Source organism: Photinus pyralis, unplaced genomic scaffold (assembly GCF_008802855.1).
Source record: "Photinus pyralis isolate 1611_PpyrPB1 unplaced genomic scaffold, Ppyr1.3 Ppyr1.4_LG6, whole genome shotgun sequence".
In the NCBI taxonomy this organism is placed as follows: Eukaryota; Metazoa; Arthropoda; class Insecta; order Coleoptera; family Lampyridae; genus Photinus; species Photinus pyralis.
In genome coordinates this window covers 39,702,882-39,725,031 of record NW_022170663.1, presented here as the reverse complement: position 1 = coordinate 39,725,031, position 22,150 = coordinate 39,702,882, and the positions used below count along the sequence as shown (strand labels likewise).

At 37.1% G+C, this 22,150-nt stretch overlaps 5 protein-coding genes across 7 annotated transcripts; 3 read left to right on the top strand and 2 right to left on the bottom strand.

Moving 5' to 3' along the window:
- The first annotated feature begins 852 nt into the window (after positions 1-852).
- On the top strand, positions 853-7,001 carry LOC116173181 (zinc finger protein 431-like). 2 transcript variants are annotated; one of them, XM_031490504.1, is made up of 13 exons: positions 853-1,258; positions 1,303-1,341; positions 1,390-1,508; positions 1,554-1,892; positions 1,940-2,080; positions 2,127-2,284; positions 4,695-4,918; positions 4,967-5,097; positions 5,146-5,304; positions 5,351-5,458; positions 5,506-5,710; positions 5,761-5,825; positions 6,681-7,001. In XM_031490504.1, the coding sequence occupies exons 1-13, from the start codon at positions 1,063-1,065 to the stop codon at positions 6,807-6,809; spliced, it is 2,013 nt and encodes a 670-aa protein (XP_031346364.1). In that variant the 5' UTR covers positions 853-1,062; the 3' UTR covers positions 6,810-7,001. The 2 variants fall into 2 exon arrangements, with proteins under 2 accessions (XP_031346364.1, XP_031346363.1); XM_031490503.1 differs by having other exon boundaries at positions 1,300-1,341.
- Positions 7,002-7,104: 103 nt separating this feature from the next.
- Positions 7,105-12,014, bottom strand: LOC116173182 (chromosome transmission fidelity protein 8 homolog). Its single transcript, XM_031490505.1, has 2 exons — positions 11,878-12,014; positions 7,105-7,442 (listed from the first exon to the last, which is right to left on the bottom strand). The coding sequence occupies exons 1-2, from the start codon at positions 11,895-11,897 to the stop codon at positions 7,148-7,150; spliced, it is 315 nt and encodes a 104-aa protein (XP_031346365.1). The 5' UTR covers positions 11,898-12,014; the 3' UTR covers positions 7,105-7,147.
- Positions 9,257-11,804, top strand: LOC116173180 (general transcription and DNA repair factor IIH helicase subunit XPB). Its single transcript, XM_031490502.1, has 2 exons — positions 9,257-11,533; positions 11,580-11,804. Exons 1-2 carry the CDS (start codon positions 9,362-9,364, stop codon positions 11,778-11,780), a joined length of 2,373 nt encoding a protein of 790 aa, XP_031346362.1. The 5' UTR covers positions 9,257-9,361; the 3' UTR covers positions 11,781-11,804.
- Positions 12,015-13,804: 1,790 nt separating the features above from the next.
- On the bottom strand, positions 13,805-14,533 carry LOC116174195 (FAD-linked sulfhydryl oxidase ALR). Of its 2 annotated transcripts, none has more exons than XM_031492070.1 (3): positions 14,381-14,533; positions 14,115-14,329; positions 13,805-14,068 (listed from the first exon to the last, which is right to left on the bottom strand). In XM_031492070.1, the coding sequence occupies exons 1-3, from the start codon at positions 14,498-14,500 to the stop codon at positions 13,903-13,905; spliced, it is 501 nt and encodes a 166-aa protein (XP_031347930.1). In that variant the 5' UTR covers positions 14,501-14,533; the 3' UTR covers positions 13,805-13,902. The 2 variants fall into 2 exon arrangements, with proteins under 2 accessions (XP_031347930.1, XP_031347931.1); XM_031492071.1 differs by having other exon boundaries at positions 13,927-14,061.
- Positions 14,526-15,702, top strand: LOC116174194 (leukocyte receptor cluster member 1 homolog). The gene is made up of 3 exons (XM_031492069.1): positions 14,526-14,666; positions 14,721-14,820; positions 14,865-15,702. Exons 1-3 carry the CDS (start codon positions 14,644-14,646, stop codon positions 15,636-15,638), a joined length of 897 nt encoding a protein of 298 aa, XP_031347929.1. The 5' UTR covers positions 14,526-14,643; the 3' UTR covers positions 15,639-15,702.
- The last annotated feature ends 6,448 nt before the right edge of the window (positions 15,703-22,150 follow it).

Here is a 22,150-nt window from a genome sequence, read left to right as displayed (position 1 = left end):
TTCGAAGGTTTTTCCCGAACAATGTAAAGCTTTCATGGCCTTCAAGGTTCTCTCCGGGTACGTTCTAAAGCCAAACTACTTTTTAGAACTCCCAAGACTCATTGTTATCCTTAATCCTTTTTGAGAGCTCGCAATGCTCAACTCTCTCTACAAAGAACCATAGGCTCTCACCGAACACCATAGGCCTCTTCCAGACTCTTAGGTTCACGTACGTGTAACTTTGGAATGTACTTTCTGTTGAAGGTTTAGTTTTTCGAAAGCTCTAGAAAAGCACTGGAAGCCTTCAAAACGCTTTCCAGAATCTTTACAATGCCTTACGGAAGACATTGAAAGGCTTTAAAATTTAAATAGCATATTGCTTTCTAGTTCCCTTTTAAAACTTCAAATGATCTTCATATCATCATATCATGCAGTGTACTATAAGTATGCTATTGCAGTTGTGAATTGTGATGTACATATGTACTATTCGTAGAGAAAGGAGAAGTCATCGTGCTGGAAACAATAGGGAGGTTCTACATTTTTAGTATTTGTTTGACCAACTAAAATTGAGAGATTTTGTTATTAAAAAACGATAATAAAAATTTGAATGCAAAATATTGATATTTACGTCCGCTGAAAGCATTTCAATTCAAGTTTTTTACTTGCGTCAATAAGACAGAATCCCTTTCGTTTTTACAACCCCTAATTTGCCTTCCTATGTAGGCATGCCTAGACATAAACTCTCATACAAATTTTTCTATGGGACTATGCAGACATATAGAACATTGGTCCGGTGATGTGCGCCACTGGAACAATTCAAATTTCCCTCTTTTGTAGTTGTCAACTCCCTTTGTGTTGCGTCATGTATGACTTTTGTGGTTGGTCGAAGTGGACGTAGACAAAAACAAAATGGCGAATAAATTAATCAATTTGTAGGTTTATTTGATAATTTAAGGAATTATAATCCGATTCGATATGGTTAGATGAAAAGTATGAGAAATTATATATCCAAAGGGACAGGTGCTCATGTGTTGACTGTCTAAAGTTAGTTAATTTGAAACCTAACCTAAAAATTTTTAAAGAATGGATAATACAGAGGAGCCCTATCTAACGCTTTTAAACGACGGTACAAACAACTACCTTTTACAAACTTCTGACGAAACTTTGGTACCCGATCCAAGTTTAAATGTGGAACCCATGTTTACCGAAATTGAGGATGGTGCGGGTGCGTGGTCTGTCGGCCTGCCAATTCTGATGAATGGTGGCCTTATCTCCGAAGGTAACTACTTCTTAATTAATTCAATTATAACTTTTTCTTAGTAGATCAAGAATTAGTACCTTCCATTCATTTACCAGAGCAGAGTAAGATTTCACGTGGTGGAAATCACGAATGAAATTGTCAATTTCTAGATAACGAAACAGTCCCAAGTATTTCGCCAAGCTTACCGGACCTTTATCAGGAGCCTATCGAAAGTCATCCAATTTTACAGGAGGAGAAAAACGAAAACGTACTTAATTATCCCATTGAAGTATTCCTCTCCACCAAATGCAACTGATACATTTTGATTTTCTAGCTACCTAGTAAAGGTTTTATCACCTCAGATGGGTTATTTATTTCAAACGATTTACTGTATCAATTGAAATTAAATGTCGACAATGACCCCAATACAAACACTGAGCCAGTCACTAAGAATAACAATGAGAATGGCAATGCGAAGAATGGTGATCATTTGTTAAACAATGATGGGCCAGTGGTTAATGTTGAACAGCTGCTGGGTGCAAAGGGCATAGCTAATAATGAGGGCATGTATTTTGATGTTGTAATGGCGCATAAGTGTAAGCAATGCGCTTATTTATGCGAGGAAAAAACTGCAATGTTAATTCATTGGCAAACCAATCACTTGGTCACTTCGGTAATGGTGTAATTCCATCGAGGTGTTCTTACAGTTAGCTTTTCCAGGATGTCGACGTAAAATCAAACGGTGAAATGAATCTGAAAAGCATATTAAAGCCACCCAGTGGGACTGAGACTGTTTACATATGTAGTGAGTGTAGCATGGGATTCGGAAGCACGGAAAAATTGAAAATTCACATGATGAATGTAAGTTTTGGGGTTTCCGATGTGAAAGTGTATTATATTTCGTTAGGTACATAAATTGATTCAGCATGTTAATGAGGAGGCCAATGGCAATGAGGTGAAGGTTAAGGATGAAAAATCCGCTCCAAACAATGTGTCTGCGAATAAGAAGATGAAAATTTCCCTGGCTGAAATTGAGAAGCAGGCCAAGGCATCGAAGAAATTGAAGTATGTATCCTTTTTAGCGCGTTCACCAACTCAAGTTGGAAGACGCTATTATAGTCACTTCCCCCTCCCGTTTGAGGTTTAACTACTCCACATTTAGTTCATCCTTTTTGAATTCGGTAGCTTGCGGCTCTGTCACCTGAGCCAAGAAAAAACTTGACGTTTTTATTTACTAATATATATTGTTGGAAGATTAATCACAGATGCTTCTAGCAAAGGCAAATGTTGCATATCGAAAAGCAGATTTTTTTAATTTATAGGTATGTTTCTTTGAAATTTTAACTAAAAATGCTTCTAGTGAAGACAAACATATCGCATATTGTAAACATCAGGTGTGTGCATGCGCAATGGCAACTTTCTTATTTATGGAGACATTTCTTTGAAATTTGAACCATAGATTTTTCTAATCGTGCTTGTAGTAAAGGAAACTGATCAATGCATGGAAAATGCGTTAAAAGTTACTCATCAAGGCGAAACCCTTTTTTTTAAATTTGGTATACCTATAGTGAATGATATCTGAAAACAATTGAGTGTCACTGATAAACAAAATTGGTAGGTTACACCTTGCATGAATTGTATTAGTGCATTTTAATTCTTAAATATTTCAATTAAAACTCATTAGTAAGTTTTGAAGAAAATCATTGAAGTTTAATTAGTTTTGAAAGTTGGTACAAAAGGCGCCCTGCTTATAACTAGAACAGAACACGTAAGTTGGACGTTGGGACACTGTAATTTCCAGGTAGGTATTGATTTACCGCCAAAAAATTTAAAACAGAAAATTTTCCCCATTTATGATGCTACAGACCTCTGCTTCCACTTCCGCAAGTGCATATTTTTGCACTTTCGCTTCCGATTCCGCTATTTTTAACGGATGTATACCGGAATTTTTCAGATATGGCAAGATGCGCTCTGATAGGCCGAACAGAATGGCGCGTCACGTCAGCTGTGGGCGAGGTTTGTTAGCGGACCGACCCTCGTACGTGTCGCGCCTTGTTTGTCTTTGTTTCCTTTCATTCATTTCATTAGTTCGCAACCATTCGTGCGTTTTATGCCAATAGTTTAATAACATAAATTTTTCGCTAATTATTCTAGTTTTTATCAAATTTGTAATGGTGCTGACACTTTAACTTCTGCTTCCGTTTCCGCATCCGCAAAACAGATATTTTGTCTTTTATTTCCAGCCTCTGCTTCCATTATAACACTTCCGTTGCATCACTAAAATACATACGTCCATCAGTTTGTTAGATAACATTTAAAAAATTGTCTGAAAACAATTAATTTAGTGGCGGAAAGGAAAATTCAGAAAAATTAAAATTCTAAAAGTTAAAAATGCAGGAAAATTCTAACAACATTTCGAAGAGATTGTAAATTCAAAAAATTAAGAAAAAGTCCAAATAAACAATTCACAACATGGTCCAACTAATTATTAGATTGTATTGATTTCGCCCAATAATTTGTAATAATAAGCATCGCATTAGCGAAAACCAAACATTTTCTCTCAAAAATTAACAAAATGTCTGTTCTTAAAAATTACTTATAGTTTTTGTGTTTCACATCAGCATCGTCTCCAGTATTTAAGGAAGCACCACTTCCACCATAAAATAAACTCCTTCAGGATTTTCATAAACATTGTCCCCATTGTGCTTCGACTGTATTCTGTGCATGCGCATTCTTTAACTTCGACATATACAAAACCTTTACTTATTAAAAGCCACCTTTCAAGTTCAAGAAAATATCTCCATAAGCTGTAAGGTTGGTGCTTTTGAGCACTTTATTTTTTATGTGCGCCCTACACTTACCCGCATTAGAAATTTACACCAGAAAAGGTATAACAGTATCTCCATAAGTAAGAAAGTTGCTGAATAGTATGAATTTTGATTTTTGTCTGGAAAAGCAACTATAAAAAAATACGCACAAAAATTCTAAGTAACATTGCATAAAATTGAGGAAAATTCGAAAAATTTACACTATCGAAAATATCAAAACCAAAAGGAAAACAAGAAATTGGATCATTGACCATGAATAATCCCTCGAAATGTTAGATTGAAACTACCCTAAAACTCAGCGTCGTAAGAATTTGTCTTTAATAGGAGGGGAAAGTCCTGTAGTCCACCACCAAAAAGTCCTGATTCATGTCCGTCTCTTCTATCTACAATCTCCGTCTCTTTTCAACTATGTCTTCGAATAAATCAAACACTTGTGTTTTCTCATCGGCGAAAAAACATTTGCGATATATCTTGAAACTAAGTAGCCTACGCAGCGATAACGCTACACATCATTAACTAAATAATTCTAAATAAAATAAACAAAAATTCAAATAACGATCGAAATACCATACTTTATATTATAATATAAATTAGAAATAATACCGTATACTTTATATTGCATACAAATTATACTAATAATTTGATAGGTGTTCAGTGAAAGGATGTGACTTACGTTTTTCATTGGAAGACATGCGTTCAAGGCACGAGAAATGTCACGTGGAAGGCGAAAAGAAGCAGTTTAAGTGCTTTGAATGTGGCAAGAAGTTTTCCATATGGCGAATCTGTAGCTTACATCTGTGGAAGTGTCACAAAGTCGATTTGGGACTATTCACATGCCCGATGTGTGTAGTTTTTAAAGCGAGTAGTGCAGGTAAAGAGTCTTGTATTAGTTACAATTAAACCGGCAATGACTTATTAGGCAGGCTGTTGACTCATATGGCGATACATGATGTTGAGAAACCCTTTCTGTGTAATGTCTGTGGCAAAAGCTTTAAACTGCACACCGAGTTGAGGAACCATCATTTTGTGCTTCACAAGGATGTGGAGAGCGTACGGCTGCCTGTTATGTGGTGATTGTGCGCTATAGATAAGTTTTAGGTTCCTGAGTGGGCCGTTCAGCAGCAATGTGATACGTGCAAGAAGTTTTTTGCAAACCCAAAAAGTCTGAAGAAACACATTCAGAGTGTTCATGACCAATATAAGCCGTTTATTTGTAATATTTGTGGACACAAAACTGCTCGGAAAGCAATGTTGGATGTAAGATCACGTTTATTTTACAGAGTCGCTTCATTCAGTATTTCAGCTACATTTGCGTCAGCACACAGGAGAAAAGCCACATCAGTGTCCAGTGTGCGATTATCGCACAGGTGATCACAACTCGTTACGGCGACACCTTATGCGTCACAGCGGGGTATGTTTTATTCGCCTCCCGAAATCTTGCTAACAGAATTCGTGCAGGACACAAAGTACGCTTGTCCCCACTGCAATTACCAATCGATACAAAGCACATCATATAAGAACCATATCGCTAGTAAACATCCAGGATTGGGAGGATCCTACTTCTGTAGTATCTGTTCTTATCATACAGTCAACGAAAATACGTACAATAATCACCTTACCTGTCACAAAGAGGGGTTGATAAACGAAAATGGAGATTCTGCTGGTAAGTTGATTGGAATATTGATAATTTTAGTATTACATTTGTTGTCGCAGATGCAAGCAAAAAGATTTCGAAGGATCCCAAACCGGCGAGCAGTCCATCTCGGAAAAAGCAAAAGGTAGGTTTTTATTTTGCTTACCAGTGGGACATTATTAACTCTAAATAGCAGTGGAATAACGCGCTGCAGTGTGGCTCCACCTACTGATGTGATGCTCTTGGTTGGGCAGGTGTAAAGGTTGTACAGGAGGTGGCGCTTCTGCAGCCCTAATTTTTTTGGGGGGATTTCAATGGTCAATGATCTATTTCTGTATTCCTCATTTTAGCAATTGTGGAGATGTGTGAAGCTTGCTCGATCGTTAGTGTACAATATCTCATTTTTAGCTTTTAAGTTGGCTGTGCGATTACAGTCGCTTTCTCTGTCCGAGGCCTGAACTACTACAGTTTAATTATTTTTATTTACTTCTTTTTGAATTCGGTAGCTCTGACACCCGAGTCAATTTCGACAATTAATTTGCGCATGCGCAGGCCGCGCATTCTCAAGTTTCTTATTTATTAATATATTTTCACTTTCCTCTTCACTGATTTGAGAATCTTCGTCTGATGTACCAGTGTTTACTGTGAAAGATAAACTTTCTACAGCTTCATCTAACAATATCCTTCATTTTATAAACTAAACTATTGGTCATAGGGACTTTTTTATCGATCGTGCATGCATGTGCAAATTTACCCTTCCCCCAACTATTTCGGAATGGGTCCACAATTCCCAAATGCTAGGTAATTGACCCAGTATGAACCTACTATGCGATCAAAAATGAGTTGCTGTCAAGTCACCTTTGACATTTTTGATTACATGGGAATCGTACTTAACTTGAACTTCCGAAGGTTACTCTGATTAGTTAGACTTTCAACCGACAATATGATCGGATAGTTTGTTGTCATTTCTCGTTGACTGATCCCATATTTTCTTGTTTAGGGCTCCCAGGAACAGGAAGACGATGAAACTCAGAATTACTTACTAATGTTGGATCATTCGAATGATGCCATCGGCGTAGACACGGGTGGGATAACTATACCGGCAGGTTTGGAGTTGGTAATGCTTTAATTACAATCTGACATCTGCTGTTCAACCGCATTAGTCAACAGTGACATTAAATTAGTGAATGTTAATGAAACGGGGAGTAATTGCAGATGTGCGTTTGCACATTTGATGTAACTACCTATCTACTTTATTCTAAATAGACAATCGTTTGTTACTTTTTGTATGTATCGTGCTTGAATACTAATTGTAAATATAGTGTAATTGCTAATTTATTATTATTTTACTACTGTACTACGATAGCTTGCCAAAAACAGTGATTAATTTTTTTAAATTGTATAAAATGTGATATTAGGAATAATTTATTTTATATTTTTATTAAATAAATTGTTATGGAAATAAGTTTACGTTCCTACAATCGGTTTTGGTCTCGTTTTGAATAGAAGTTTTCGTCTTATAATCGATTTGATGATGTACTCGGAGTTATCTTCGGATCTTTGTTTCTCTAATAGGGCAAATGGCTTTTCCAATTTTACTTCCTTGCCATAAAGTAAATGATGTCCGATTATTAGTGTGGGAATACCTTGTTTCGTATAATGTAAGTGTCCCAAAAATTGACCTTCCAAAGAAGATTCCGAATGTGATTTAATGTCTCCTTGCAATTCCACTATTGCCCATTCGTTCATCAGCTCACCAGCCCTAAAACATTAAATCGTTCTAATGAATGTTTTTTTTTGGCTTACAAGGGTGTAAGGATTATTCTTAGTTTAGATCGTGTATACATAGATATAGCTCCCATTTACTTTCAATAAGAAGGATCTGTGCCAACATAGTAGAAGGAGAACACCGCACATGCGCAATAGCATTGTAAGTAATACATATGAGACTACCCAGAATTTAAGATATGTCCAGTATGAGTGTGCAACCAATGATAAATCTAATATTATAAAACACGTTTATTAACCTACAAGGTTACCAAGGATTTAAAGTGTGCCCAGTGCGATTTCGTCACCAAACATAAATCCGATCTTAAAGTGTACATCTTAACATCTAATATTTGTTAAGACCTGTCAAGGATTTGAAATGTGACCGGTGAGATTTTGTCACCAACTACAATGCAATTTTAAAAAAGAGGTACACAAGACCAGTAAGAATTTCAAACGCGCCAGGGTGTGAACTACAACATCGCAAACCCGCTGCGTAAGCTAAAAATAAGCTTCAATTAAACCCACAAAACATATTTATACTTCGTGCATGATTTATTTTCTATAATTGAATTTACAATTTTTATACAATTTTGAATCATTATTTTATTTATGTTGGAACCCTTAAAAACCGAAAAAAACTGGAACCGAAACCGTAAATTACTGACGCCACAGAACCGGAACCGTCAAATAGTGCGGAACCGGAACCTATATTTCATATGGATTCCAACCCCTGAACCAAACACAAGGCGTTTAAAAAAATACCAGTTTTTGGGCCATTTTATAATCACATCCTATATAATTCAAAATATTTTTACAATTTGCAGAACAATCTAAAGCTCACTTTAGACGATACATTTTTTCAGTAAAAAAATTGTTTTCAGATCGTCTATCAAAAAATGGAACGTGTAAACGATATAATAAACAATTATAAAGGTGCATTTTAAAAATGCACACATTTTTAAAATATACAGAGCATGTTCAATTTTTCCAAGGTCAAATGCAAAAATTTTTTAGTAATCTAGTAATAATATCCTTTGAGGTTGCACAAGACAAAATACTGGCAGCCGCCGCGGGGGAGCCACAGAAACATACACAGACTAGAACGCCAATAGTAGGTAAGGATGCGCGAGAACAAAATTACACCACTGTGAATGTTGGTAATAGACAAAGCACATTGTCTATGATGTTGGTGCAGTTCTGAAGTAGTGCATTGCGTGAGCTTACAGATCCGGTTACTGAAATGTGTATATGTATTTCTATGGATCAGGTCTTATTATTAACACCATTAACGGTTGTTTTATCATCAAATTATTCCGTAATGTCCATGTAAAAGAATACCCAAAATTCCACACTTCGTTATCTGACTTTCCTCAATATGCATCTACCTACAATACTTCCAAATATTTTAGAAACTGGGACTGGCAATCTTTTAAATTTCGCGGATTCACGGTATCTTACTGCGCTAAATAAATTGAACAAATTCGACAAATCCTTATTTTATTTCCCATGGGCCATGATAGCCCTCTGTACTAACCGTTGACGCATCCTGTACATTAACATTAAAATGTAAGGGTTGGTAGACACAACAATGTAATAACATCGAATTTATAGATGATAGTTATAAATTCAATGGTAATAAGCATAAATCCTCACTACTTTGACTTAAACATTGGGATGAAACATGTACGCAAAAAATGTAGAATGCCTAGATTTTGGACAAAATCCAAATCTCGTGTAAACATAACTTTAAATATAATGGTTGCACCTGCAGGTTATTCAATTTTCTCAAAGTTGCCACCACTGGAATCGAATCGAATGTCAAAAGTCAAGAAATAGCATGTCAAAGTCAAATCAAAACACAAATGCGCTGTTTTCGTATTTACTTTCGATAATTACTTAAAGAAATACAGTATGGGGCCTCCTAAGAGACCGGGGTCGAAAACAGAAAGCAAATCTAAAAAACGCAAGAAGGACGAGGAAGAATGGGCTTACGAAGAGGAGGATACCTCGACAGATACGGATACTTCTGCTGTGCCGGGAGCCGCCGGTCGCAATGCGGAAAACATTGATCAAGGGGTGCAAGAAGACGAGTTCGGTTCTAAGGACTATCGCACACAAATGCTTTTAAAACCCGACCACCAGTCACGTCCGCTTTGGGTCGCGCCTAACGGTCACATCTTTCTCGAGTCATTCTCTCCCGTTTACAAACACGCGCACGACTTCCTAATCGCGATATCTGAACCGGTATGTCGGCCGGAATTCATACACGAATATAAGCTGACGGCTTACTCGCTGTATGCTGCCGTAAGTGTGGGGCTACAGACTCACGATATAATTGAGTATTTAAAACGATTGAGCAAAACCAGCGTACCGGAGGGCATACTCGAGTTTATCAAGTTATGCACGCTCTCTTATGGTAAAGTGAAACTTGTGTTGAAGCACAACAAGTATTTTGTCGAGAGTATCTATCCAGACGTACTGCAGAAGCTATTGAAAGATCCGGTGCTGCAGGAATGTCGACTAAGGCATAGTGTCGAGGAGGAAGGGGAAGAAGAGTTTATTACGCAAGTTCAGGATAAGCCAACCGGTCCCACGTTTGCGGGGAAAGCTGGCACATCAAGTGAGTCCCCTGCAGAGGGTGCTGCCGCCGCTGCTGATGTGCCGGATGATATAACTAACTTCTATGACAAGATGGATAATGAGGAGGAGGATGAAGACGAGGTGAATTTGAAAACTGTGTCGTTCGAAGTGAACCAGGAAAAAATTGAGGTGCTGCAAAAGCGGTGCATCGAGTTGGAGTATCCGCTATTGGCGGAGTATGACTTTAGGAATGATAGCGTCAATCCAGACATCAATATTGATCTGAAGCCATCTGCGGTTCTCAGACCGTATCAGGAGAAAAGCCTGAGAAAAATGTTTGGAAATGGACGGGCGCGATCTGGTGTGATTGTGTTACCGTGTGGTGCTGGTAAATCGCTTGTGGGGGTCACGGCGTGCTGCACGGTACGTAAACGTGCTTTGGTGTTGTGTAATTCAGGCGTATCCGTGGAGCAGTGGAAGCAGCAGTTTAAAATGTGGTCGACCGCCGACGATAGCATGATCTGTAGATTCACCTCTGAGGCAAAGGACAAGCCAATGGGTTGTGGAATCTTGGTTACAACGTACTCCATGATAACCCATACCCAGCGGCGGTCTTGGGAGGCCGAGCAGACGATGAAGTGGTTGCAAGAGCAGGAATGGGGCATCATGGTACTTGACGAGGTGCACACGATCCCTGCGAAAATGTTCAGACGGGTTTTAACCATTGTGCAATCCCATTGTAAATTGGGTCTAACTGCAACCCTTCTTAGAGAGGATGACAAAATTGCGGACCTCAACTTTCTAATTGGTCCCAAACTGTATGAGGCCAATTGGTTGGAACTACAAAAGCGTGGGTTTATTGCCCGTGTACAGTGTGCCGAGGTGTGGTGTCCCATGGTACCAGAATTTTATCGCGAATATCTCATATGCAAAACCAGCAAACGTCTCCTACTCTACGTAATGAACCCGAACAAATTCCGTGCCTGTCAGTATTTAATCCGCTACCATGAACGACGCGGTGACAAAACCATTGTATTCTCAGATAATGTTTTCGCTTTAAAACATTACGCGATTAAAATGAACAAACCGTACATTTACGGACCTACCACTCAAAGTGAACGAATCCAAATCTTACAAAACTTCAAATTCAACCCCAAAGTTAACACAATATTTGTAAGTAAAGTCGCAGATACCTCCTTCGATTTGCCCGAAGCCAATGTGCTGATACAAATTTCGTCGCATGGCGGTTCCAGAAGACAAGAGGCACAGCGTTTGGGCCGTATTCTGAGAGCAAAAAAGGGAGCCATCGCCGAGGAGTACAATGCGTTCTTCTACACTCTTGTATCGCAAGACACAATGGAAATGAATTATTCGAGAAAAAGGCAGCGGTTTTTAATTGATCAGGGCTACAGTTACAAAGTTATAACCAAACTGGCTGGTATGGACGACGAGCCTGACTTACTGTACAAAAACAGGGAGGACCAAGGGCAGCTTTTGCAACAGGTGAGCTATTTCCTTCAGTATTAGTGTTCTTATTATCCATTTGTAGGTGCTAGCGGCTAGTGATATTGATTGTGAAGATGAAAGGATTCCAGGTGAGGGAGGTCCAAGAGGTGGTCCTGGCGGTACAAGACGTGTGGGACACATGGGTTCGATGTCGGGGGCGGATGATGCGGTTTATTATGAATTTAAGAAATCGTCATCTTCTACTGCTAACAAACATCCATTGTTTAAGAAATTTAGAGGTTGAATTGTTGGTTAGTTAACCTCAAAATTCCCGCCACTTTCATTTACGAATATTAAGGGATAGCAACTTTTTGTGTAAATTTATATAAATAAATACTTACATTTTTATTAAAATAGGCATTTTAACTAGACGGTCACAGATACAAGAAATTAATTTGTAAATATTTTGAAATTCTTATTTTACCTAATTTTTTCTAAATCGAAATCGCCTCACAATACCATTGGACCAAGAATTGTGTTGATGTGCCTCTTAGACCATATAGTACAGTGCCTACATATAAACAATTGATTATACAGAGTGATGGCTATTTCATGTTAGCTAAGGAAGGTTAGTGAAATTAGAACTGGGATGTTCATTATCTTTCAATGTTCAACAAAATAGAGCTCTGAGTTGATCTTAAACTACTAGTTTGTTATATGTAGACATGTATACAAAGTGATTCAAAAGGTCATACAGGTCTAATTAGAGGTGTGATTTTGAAAATCGTAACGTAATATAAACATATTAGATTCTGAGGAGTTATTGAGAGATACATCGTTTATTTATAAATACAGATTACATCTAGTTGGTCATGAAAAGTAATTCGCTTACTAGACTTTGATCCGTTAGTGTTTTTATCTACAAGGTTCTTTTAATTAAATTAGCGTACTTTATTCCAATAGACTATCAAGAACATGGAATTAATTGATTTTGATTTTATTAAGCTTTTGGTATATCCGCAAATTTAAAAATAAATTTCAAGATTTCTGTTATTAGTAGCAATTCATAAAACAATAAAAGTCATGACTACCTATGCTACTAATAACAGAAATGTTTAAATTATTTTTAAATTTGCGGGTATACCAAAAGCTTAATAAAACATGTAAAAACAGTTTTGCATTCACCTTTTAATTCTGAACAACTTTAAACAGTTTTTTCTGTAAAATGTACAAGAGGGCAGGATATTGCATAAAACTAATTTTCTATGTTAAAGCCCTATGTTCCAACTTACCGTGCACCAACCGGTATATGAGAAGATATCGGAGGATTTAAAAAGCGTTTCGAATAGGTACTTTTGTGAAGCACCTTTAAAGAGTTTTTTAGGCACTTCTGTGGTACCTACTTTCAGAACAGAAAGAAAAATAGTAAAATTCTTTTGGTCTATAAAAGTCAAATGAAGAATCCTTTCCGCTTTACTGGGCAACCTTGCAACTCCGCACTCATATGCGTCATACCATCATCAATTATTTTATGCAGAAATCTGTTCAAAACATCTTTATAAACCTCCAATTGACTTGTTTCTTTTTAGTCAACCACCAGGGAACCCAAATCACTAATTCACTACTAAAAACTAAGTGGATTTATAAAGACACTAAACCTTCCCCATACTTCTTTTAATTGTTTCAGGTTTTAGATTTAATAATATATTTAATTTAAATCTAAAACCTGAAACAATTAAAAGAAGTATGGGGAAGGTTTAGTGTCTTTATAAATCCACTTAGTCAATTTCACACCGTTTTGAGTCGTTATAAGATGGATAGCTACCAATTACTTCTAAAAGCCATAAGGCTGCCGGCGAATTCCCTCCCCTGGTATGCAATACGTCCTTTGGTATAAAACTTCTCGGAGCTGTTTAATTCACCCTGTACATGAGCAAAGAAGCGCTTCTAGAGACACAAATAAAGAAACGAAGCCATACGCTTTTCTCACATAACCTCAAAAAAATACGTTATTTCGGCGTTTGTATTTGTAGGAAGTAATTAAAGTCTACAATCTTAAACGATGGCTTTCAAACCGCAAAAAGTTCAAAAGGTTATGGTTCAACCTATAAACCTTATATTTCGATACCTGCAGAACCGTTCACGTATTCAGGTGTGGGTGTACGAAAATCTAAATTTAAGAATCGAAGGCCACATCGTTGGATTCGATGAGTACATGAACCTTGTTCTCGATGATGCCGAAGAATACTACGTTAAGAAGAAGACACGAAGACCCCTTGGACGAATAATGTTAAAGGGCGAAAATATAACATTAATACAAAATGTAAATCCTCAATAAGCGCATAAATTATTCAATAGTTCTTTCTAAGTTTTCATATAAAATAAACTTTAATAAATAATTCTACTTATTTCGTTATTTACAAACATCAAAAATCGCACGAGCCGTCCAACCAGCCGTCTCTCCACCGCTCGTTTACTTTACTGCAGTCGAACTCTGGCTTGCCAATTTTAATGTTGACTTTATTATGCAGTTTACATAACCACTGACTAAGCGCTGTTTGATTTTCAACGTTGGGAGGATCAACCTTCAAACTAAAAATTACATTACAATCAAACAATCTACTAAATCGTTACTAACTCTTTTCGAAGATCTTTGGCACAGTACTCGCAGGGATAAAACTTTCCAAGTAAATTGAAGAACTGTTTCATGTCACGCTTTTGTTCTTCGTTTGGCTGATCGGGGTATTTACTGGCCATTGTGTGGAGTAAACCCCAAGTTGCATTACCCAGTTCGTCCTTATCCAACGGACAGTCCAACCTTATCGGCTTCTCCATCATCTCGTTGGACGATTTCTGTAATTAAACATTTTGGTATTATACTGGGTGAGTTGAGAGAAAACTTACATTACTTAATTCATTTGCATTTTGTTCAGCCTTTAATTTGGCTTTGGTTGATTTAAAGTAGTCACTGAAGCTGGTGCAGGACCTGCAGTTTTCGCTGTCCAAGGGGCTTGAGCGGTGCATTTCATTACGATATTTATGTCATTACGATATGATGTAATGTTTATCCATTTTACTGCTAGGGAGTAATTTTTTAATTATCCATTCAAGGCGATTGATTGACGTTTGTTGACGTTTCAATCCTAACCTCAAATATTTACTAAAAAATGAATATTTTACCTAAAAAAAGGTACGTTACCATTAATTAGGACATCATTGCGAGCACTTATGTTTAAATTTTCAGATGGCATGTTCGTACGAAGGAAAATATAGCACGAGTTCGTCGCGATGAAGCCAAGGCAGCTGCCGAAGAAAAGGAAAGAGAAGAGAGGGCTAAACTTGCTGTAAGGTCTTGTTTGTTTAGGCACTGTTTCATTTTGTATTGTAGGAGCGTGAAGCACGAACGAATTTATTACGTGCAAAAGCGAGAGAACGTCTCCAAAGTCAAGATTTCATAGCGTTATCTACTAAAGTTGAGCAACACCCAAATGAGCATGTCAACTTCTTTGAAGAGTTAGAAGATGGTACAGCTGAAACTAAGAAAACTAATAAAGATCACGAAAAAGAAAAGAAAGAGGAGCAGGAAAAGTATGAGAAACAAATCGGGTATTTAACTTATTTAGGACAGGATACAAATGAAGCGCTTGGTAAACGTAATTGGTACGATGTTGCACCTGACCGTTCCACTAAGAAGGAAGAGGTGAACCTGAAGAAAAAACTTCTGTATGATCCGCTGATTGAAATGAAGAAACATTTAGCTGTACCGACAGAAACAGCAGCAAAACCGGCCGTCATTCAGAGCACTCCGGTCTGTAGGAAACGCAAACGGACAAGGCGACACAGCTCATCTTCTGAACGAACAGTGCGTAAATCGCATAAGAAACATAAGAAGCATAAGCAAAAGAAGAGTAAGCGAAGTTATGCAAGTTCCAATGATGGTTATTCATCAGGTGATGAAGTGAGGAAGAAGAGTAAATTGGAGCAGTTGCGTTTGGAGCGTTTGAAACGTGAGAATGCCGAGCGAAAGAAGGCGGAAATCCTGATGGCAAAGATGAGAGGGGAGACTGTTGTTGCCGAACCCAAGCCTGTGGAAGAACGTGCAGTGAAGCAGAAATATAATTCTCAGTTTAATCCCGATTTGGCTAAGCAGAATTATATGTAGTATGTAGTGAAATTATATATTGGTGTGATATAAAATATATTATGTATTTAATTGTCTGTAAGAAGGGAAGTTTCTATTCCTTGTAATTGAAAAAAAATACGTTATATTATATTCGTTATGGCTGGCTGGCTGGTTGGCTATCCAGTTGAGATCTCAGCAAAAGCTATAGAGACCAAATTTTCACTAAAAGCTTTCTGCTATAGTGTAGATCTGCAGGCTCTCTAGTCTATTTTGAGTTTGATTACTCGTGAGATCGATAATTTTAAACTTTACCAATAAAATACTGATCTGTACATATTACCAAAAATGCGCTTGCATCATGCATATGCTGATCTTGTTTTTTACATATGTAGCAAATGCTAGAGCATATAGCATTGCAGGTGGCATATATCACACATATGCAGTGGTGTTCCCATAGGGTATACTCCATATTATACGCCGTATACTCTCAAGGATTTATCAAGACGCCACTGAACATGATAATTATACATCAAGCGAATTAAAGGTCGTATGTTATCCACAAACACTTTTTTTCCAATTTAGAGCGCTGAAATTGCGTTTTGAGTATCAAATTTTTAATAATTTGTTAGGGGATGACCCCCCCTCGCGTTTTAATGGGAACATCACAACCACCGGCTCAACTGAGTACACTCTCAAAGAAATTGATAGAACATCACAGCACATATGTAGCATTGTTTGTCTAACCTTCAGGCTTACAGTACTCTTGCTAGCCATACCATAAATTTAATATACAATGGCCATACCTTTGATCACTTAATTCAGTAGTTTTTCATTGAATAAGAAGAAGAATGGATAAGATTACTTATTCAATGGTAGTATCATTCAATAACGAAGTTAATTTTTCACTCAACGGTAGTAGGTATATAATCAAAGGCCATACTCAACCTTTTTGGGGGAATTTTTCGAAAGAAAAAAAATTCCCCTTATGTGATAGTGTTATCTGTCTGTCCGTCTCTGTTCCTCACCTAACGCGAGAACGAAAAGAGAGCGATATCAAACCTTCGCCAATCGTTTTCTATTAGTTGAAGGATCAGTGCGTATTTAATATGAGCCGAATTAATAGTCTGGTTTCCGAATGCGAACTGAGTGACAAAAAATTCCCCCACTGAAAATCGTATGCGATTCTTCGTATCCTGTTTTTCCTGGAAACACATCTTTATAATAGCTATTGGCTTTGAATATAAAATTAGTATATTCAAAGCTATTGGCAAGCGCGCCATAACATAGCAAATATAATAAAAAAAAGAAACAAGTACGAATTGAGTACTTACCTATAGCAAAGAATAATTATTAGTTACTCTTTGACAGTAGTAAAATAAGCCCGATTTGCGCACTCACTCGCTGTTTAACAAAGTTAATAACAAATACAGGTTTGCGCGTAATTATTGCATGAACTGCAACAACAAAAATGTGCGAAATAATGAAATTCGCAGAGTTGCTAATGTATGGCAAGCTTGGTCGATAAATTCTGCAATTCCGCAAATCCCGTGGGATCCCGCTCCATTTACGAACAGGATTAATTCCGCAAAAAGGCTGCGGGATCCCGGTATTTCGGGATCCCGCTATCCCGGTATTGCATTCCCTATTAACGTTACGTATACCTATCTGTGGTATTATAGATGCAGCCGTGGAAGTATGTGGAGTATGCGGAACAACTAATACACGTAAACAAACACCCTGGTGGAATGAAGAAATAAAACCGAAAAAAGAAGAAGTGGCAAAGATCTTTGGAAAACAGAAACGAAACAAATTACAGGATCTAACTACAAAGAACAGAGAAAAATGGTGAAGGAAAGTATAGCAGTAGCAAAAAAGAGAGCATGGCAAGAATTCGGAAAGAAATTAGAAAAACACAGTAAAGGCAACCAAAAACTGTTTTATAAGGTGTTAAAGAATCTCAGAAAAGGGAAAGCAACACACACTTCAATACAAGCGAAAGACGCTGACGGGGAAATTATCAAAAATGAGGAAAAGTAATGGAAAGATGGAGAAATTATTTTAAAAGCTTACTAGAAAATACACAAGAAGCAAATATAATTCGAGAAAGAGATAGAGATCAAGAAGAAAAAATTAGCACAGCTGAAGAAGATGCCATATCAATACATGAAGTTGTAGAAGCGTTGAAAGAAGTTAAAAATAATAAATCACCTGGGAATGACAAAATTACAGGAGAAATGTTGAAATATATGGGGCAGGGGACAGAATTACTACAGGGAATCTACAATAAAGCGTGGGAGGAGAAAAACATGCCTATAGACTATAGAGACTGGGAGATTAGCATCATTGTTCCACTACATAAAAAAGGAGATACGAAGAACTTTAAAATCTATAGAGGAATGACATTAATAGTCCCGAGTTGTCCATTTCAGTTTTTTGTTTATAATTTGTTCGTAGACTTACGCTTACTCACACTACTAATTATTAGTAGTGTGAGTAAGCGTAAGTCTACGAACAAATTATAAACAAAAAACTGAAATGGACAACTCGGGACTCGGACTTGGAAATTAAAGTACTCAGCCCCAAAGGGGCCTCGCACTTCAATCTTTTCATCGCCAGTAATGTGTCATTTTTCTGACTTTTATGTAAATAACTATTGTTTATTTACCGGGTAGAATAATAAAGTTCGGCGGGCCACATGCGGGCACACGGGGCGTAGGTTGAGTACCTATGGCTGTATACACATACAGTGCGGGTAAATACTAAAAGAAAATTGTAGTAGGAAAGTTCAGCTCTATGAAACCAATGAACAAACCATAATACTTTACATGACTGTTATTTATGTAGATACATGTCAGAAGTAGGTACTTTTTTTATCGTGTATCTTTGAGCGAAAGTTAATATTTTATATTTGGTTTCTAAACCCAGTCCATTATACTCCGGGAAGGAGATCGACATCATACAAAAACAGACCGACGAGAAAAATAGGTTATTTCAAAAGGACAAACTATAAACTCAGATACCATTGAATATTCAAAATTGTCTGACCGAGACATCTTACTGCATGTTATCGAACCAGCGTGACACATTGAAATACCATTGAATTTATAACTATATTTCAATGGATATACTATAGCATTGAATAAAAAATAATACTATAGGGAAAGATGCAAATGGGAATATCTCCAATATTCTGAGCATAAACTTAAAATAATATTCTCCATCTATTACAATATTCTTAGAACATATAATGCATAAATATACCACTTATAGAATATGCTGAATATTCTCAGTTTATTCTGAATATTCCTGGTATACCTATGAATTATATATACTATTTCGGATATTCTGAACTTAGACTTGAAAGAGCGGTACTTACTTTTTTCTCAATATTTTAGAACATGCTCTACATTTGACGCATATCACTACTTTACATTATGTAATTTGGAAGTGTGAATATTCACAGAACATTAATAAGGATATTAAAATAGGTATGTAGTATGCAATACAATCCTCACGTATCATGTAACTACGCTCTTATAAAAATGAAACATCACATATATTCCCAATTATCTACCTTGGAGGTGATATACACTACACAATATCGCACTAGGCAGTTGTTTCAGTGGCGACATCTAAATAAAGTTTCAGAACTTTAGCAGATGACATTTTAAACTGCATATAAGCATAGAGTAAATAACGTTTTTACTCTATCATATAAGTCATCCTTTTACATTACAATTTACAATGCATAATTGACGAGCTATAATAAAAATAATTTTTTTTTCAAAATGTGTCTAACGATATTAACGAACTAGGACATTTTATGTAGCTATTGTTCTTAAGGTTTGAAATTGAGACGTGCTTGTGACAAAACGAATATTCTCTGCACAACCAGCAATTTTAATATTAAAAGGAAGTGGGAAGACAACCTGATGAGAGGAAGAGACGAATGTGTAAACACAATAAATTTTATGAGAAACATCGGTATATTGAATAGGCTATAACCGTCAAAATATGCCAATTCGAAAAGTGAAGTAAGGCTAATGGCCACAGAAGCCGATGCCTATAAAAAAATAAATAAATAAAAATTCAACACTGAAAAATCAAGGAATATACCTTGAAATATACTCATAGTACTCTCGGTATATTCATTGCTGAATATTATCCTTGTAATATGCCTGACGAATGTACCTATATGTTAGGCGCAAAGACCGAAAACGGTCATTGAGCGAAAAAAACGGCCACAACGCGTTTTGGGTAATTTCAATTGACCACGAAGCGTTCTTGACGTTTTTTTCGGTTTGTGGGCGTTTAAAAACAGCCACTTCGCGTTCTGAATAATCTAACTGTACCATTACGCGAATTCGTGTTGCGGCTCTTAACTGTTTTCAACCACAACGCGTTCTAAAAATACCAAATATGTAGAACCCATTGTGACTAGTTTTTCCAATAGCTACGACGTGATTATTAAACATTCTGGGTAGTTTTCGTGAAACGGGCGGAAACTTTATTAGCTTAGGAACCACAACTTACAGAGAGCTACATACGATTTTTTGATACTATCTCTTCCTTGCGTAAGTGTTCTTTATTTATTTTTGCAAGAGCTGTTGGAGTGGCATTTTGAGTTACATTTCACGTCTTTGGATTTGCACTTGCACTTTTTGTCGCTGCAGTATCGCTTGCAATTGCAGCTGACAAACCCCTGTGTGCTTCCCGACGATTTCCCTGAAGCGGTCCTGATGGTTACCGTATTCGTTGGTACGTCGTTCTCATCCATGAACGTGTTAACAGGCGTGAACTCGTTTCTTCGTGCCTAGTTTATAAAGCCCAGAGGAGTTGACGCTCGTTACAACTGCTATGATGTTCCTTGGAGCTGTGCGGCCGCGATCGACGTCTGGAACTCTAATGGCAACGATTTTTTAGAACGCGTTGTGGTTGAAAACAGTTAACAGCCACAACGCGAATTCTCGTAATGGTACAGTTAGATTGTTCAGAACGCGTAGTGGCTATTTTGAAACGCCCACAAAGCGAAAAAAACCTAATGAACGCTACGTGGTCAATTGACATTACCCAAAACGCGTTGTGGCCGTTTTTTTCGCTCAATGGCCGTTTTCGGTCTTTGCGCCTAACATATATATTCATAGAACATTCTATGGCTATTTGGAATGTTCACATAGCTTCTAGCATGTTAAATTAATATTCTAAGAATATCCAATGCCCTGGGCAATAGGCGATGAACCAGGCGAAACTTTGCGGAGGAGTCAAAGAATCGTGGAAAGGGCCCACGTGCCCGATCTTCCCTATTTCAATGGAAACATTGCAAAGTGGCCATCTGTTAAAGCACCATTTGAGAGAAAAATGTGTTGTGGATAAAATTAGGGAAGCATTATATTCATTCATATTCAATAGCTCTTACGCCTTCTTGTACTCCAATTACAAAATTTGCTTTAATTTAATATCATCCATCCATGGAAACAAAACAAACGTCAAAAGTGTAAATGGCAAGCGGGTTTGTGTATTGGTATTAATATTGATTACATAAATCTCAAGTTGTTAAATTGGTCCTAGATAAAGTAGAGTATAATATATTAATCGCAATAATGGCTATTATACTTGCGGAATTTTACTCCTCAGTTCGTAAATATTCCTCGAGAATAATAGCTATCGTTATTGACTCGTGATATGCATCGGCGCCGATTGCGCCGGGGTACAGGGACACATGCCCCGGCTGGAACAATTTAGGGGGGGGGGGGCAATGCCACCCCTAGAAATTTCATATACTTTAATTAGTAAAAACAACAAAAAGGTAGAGTACAAGCGTATGCTTTTCGTTGTCTTGTACGGGTTTATTCGATTGAGGATGAATTGAGAGTATTTTTACACCTTATTTCTTTCCTTCTTGAGAAATTTTAAGTTTGAACTGCTCGTAGTTAGGTATATTTACTTATTATGTACATATAACATAAGTAGGAGAGTAAGTAAATTTTTGAAAATTTTAAAATACAGAAAATAGTATATTACAGTACAAGTGGAGAAACTAAAAGTTTCACTCACGCGTGTGTCGAGATTACACACGAGGCGTAGCCGAGTGTGGAACGACACACAAGTGAGTGATTTAGTTTTCCACGAGTGCTGTATAGCGTTTTGTTCAATCCTGTTACTAATAAAAATTTAAAAAAAAACAGTGTAATAGTTATTTTTTAAGCATCTGACAAAAACATAGTAGGTAGTTTTCGTTGTTATGGTTTCCATGAGATCTGCGTAAAACAATTGACACAATCTGTCAACAAATTACAATTGTAGCAAAAGTGTGCGCGTTTAGATTTCCGAGAAAATGGAAGATGAAAATAGTGTATTTGTGCCAGATAACATTTTGGAAGAAGCGAATGCAGCGACATTTAATTTATTACCGAAAAAATCCAAAGACATATACATCAAGGAGTTGGAAAAATTTCGGTCGTGGATGGAGAACAGAAACGTAAATGTTGTAATTGAAGAAGTAGTGGTTGCTTATTTCAATGGATTGATACAAAAATACGCTGCCCCTTCTT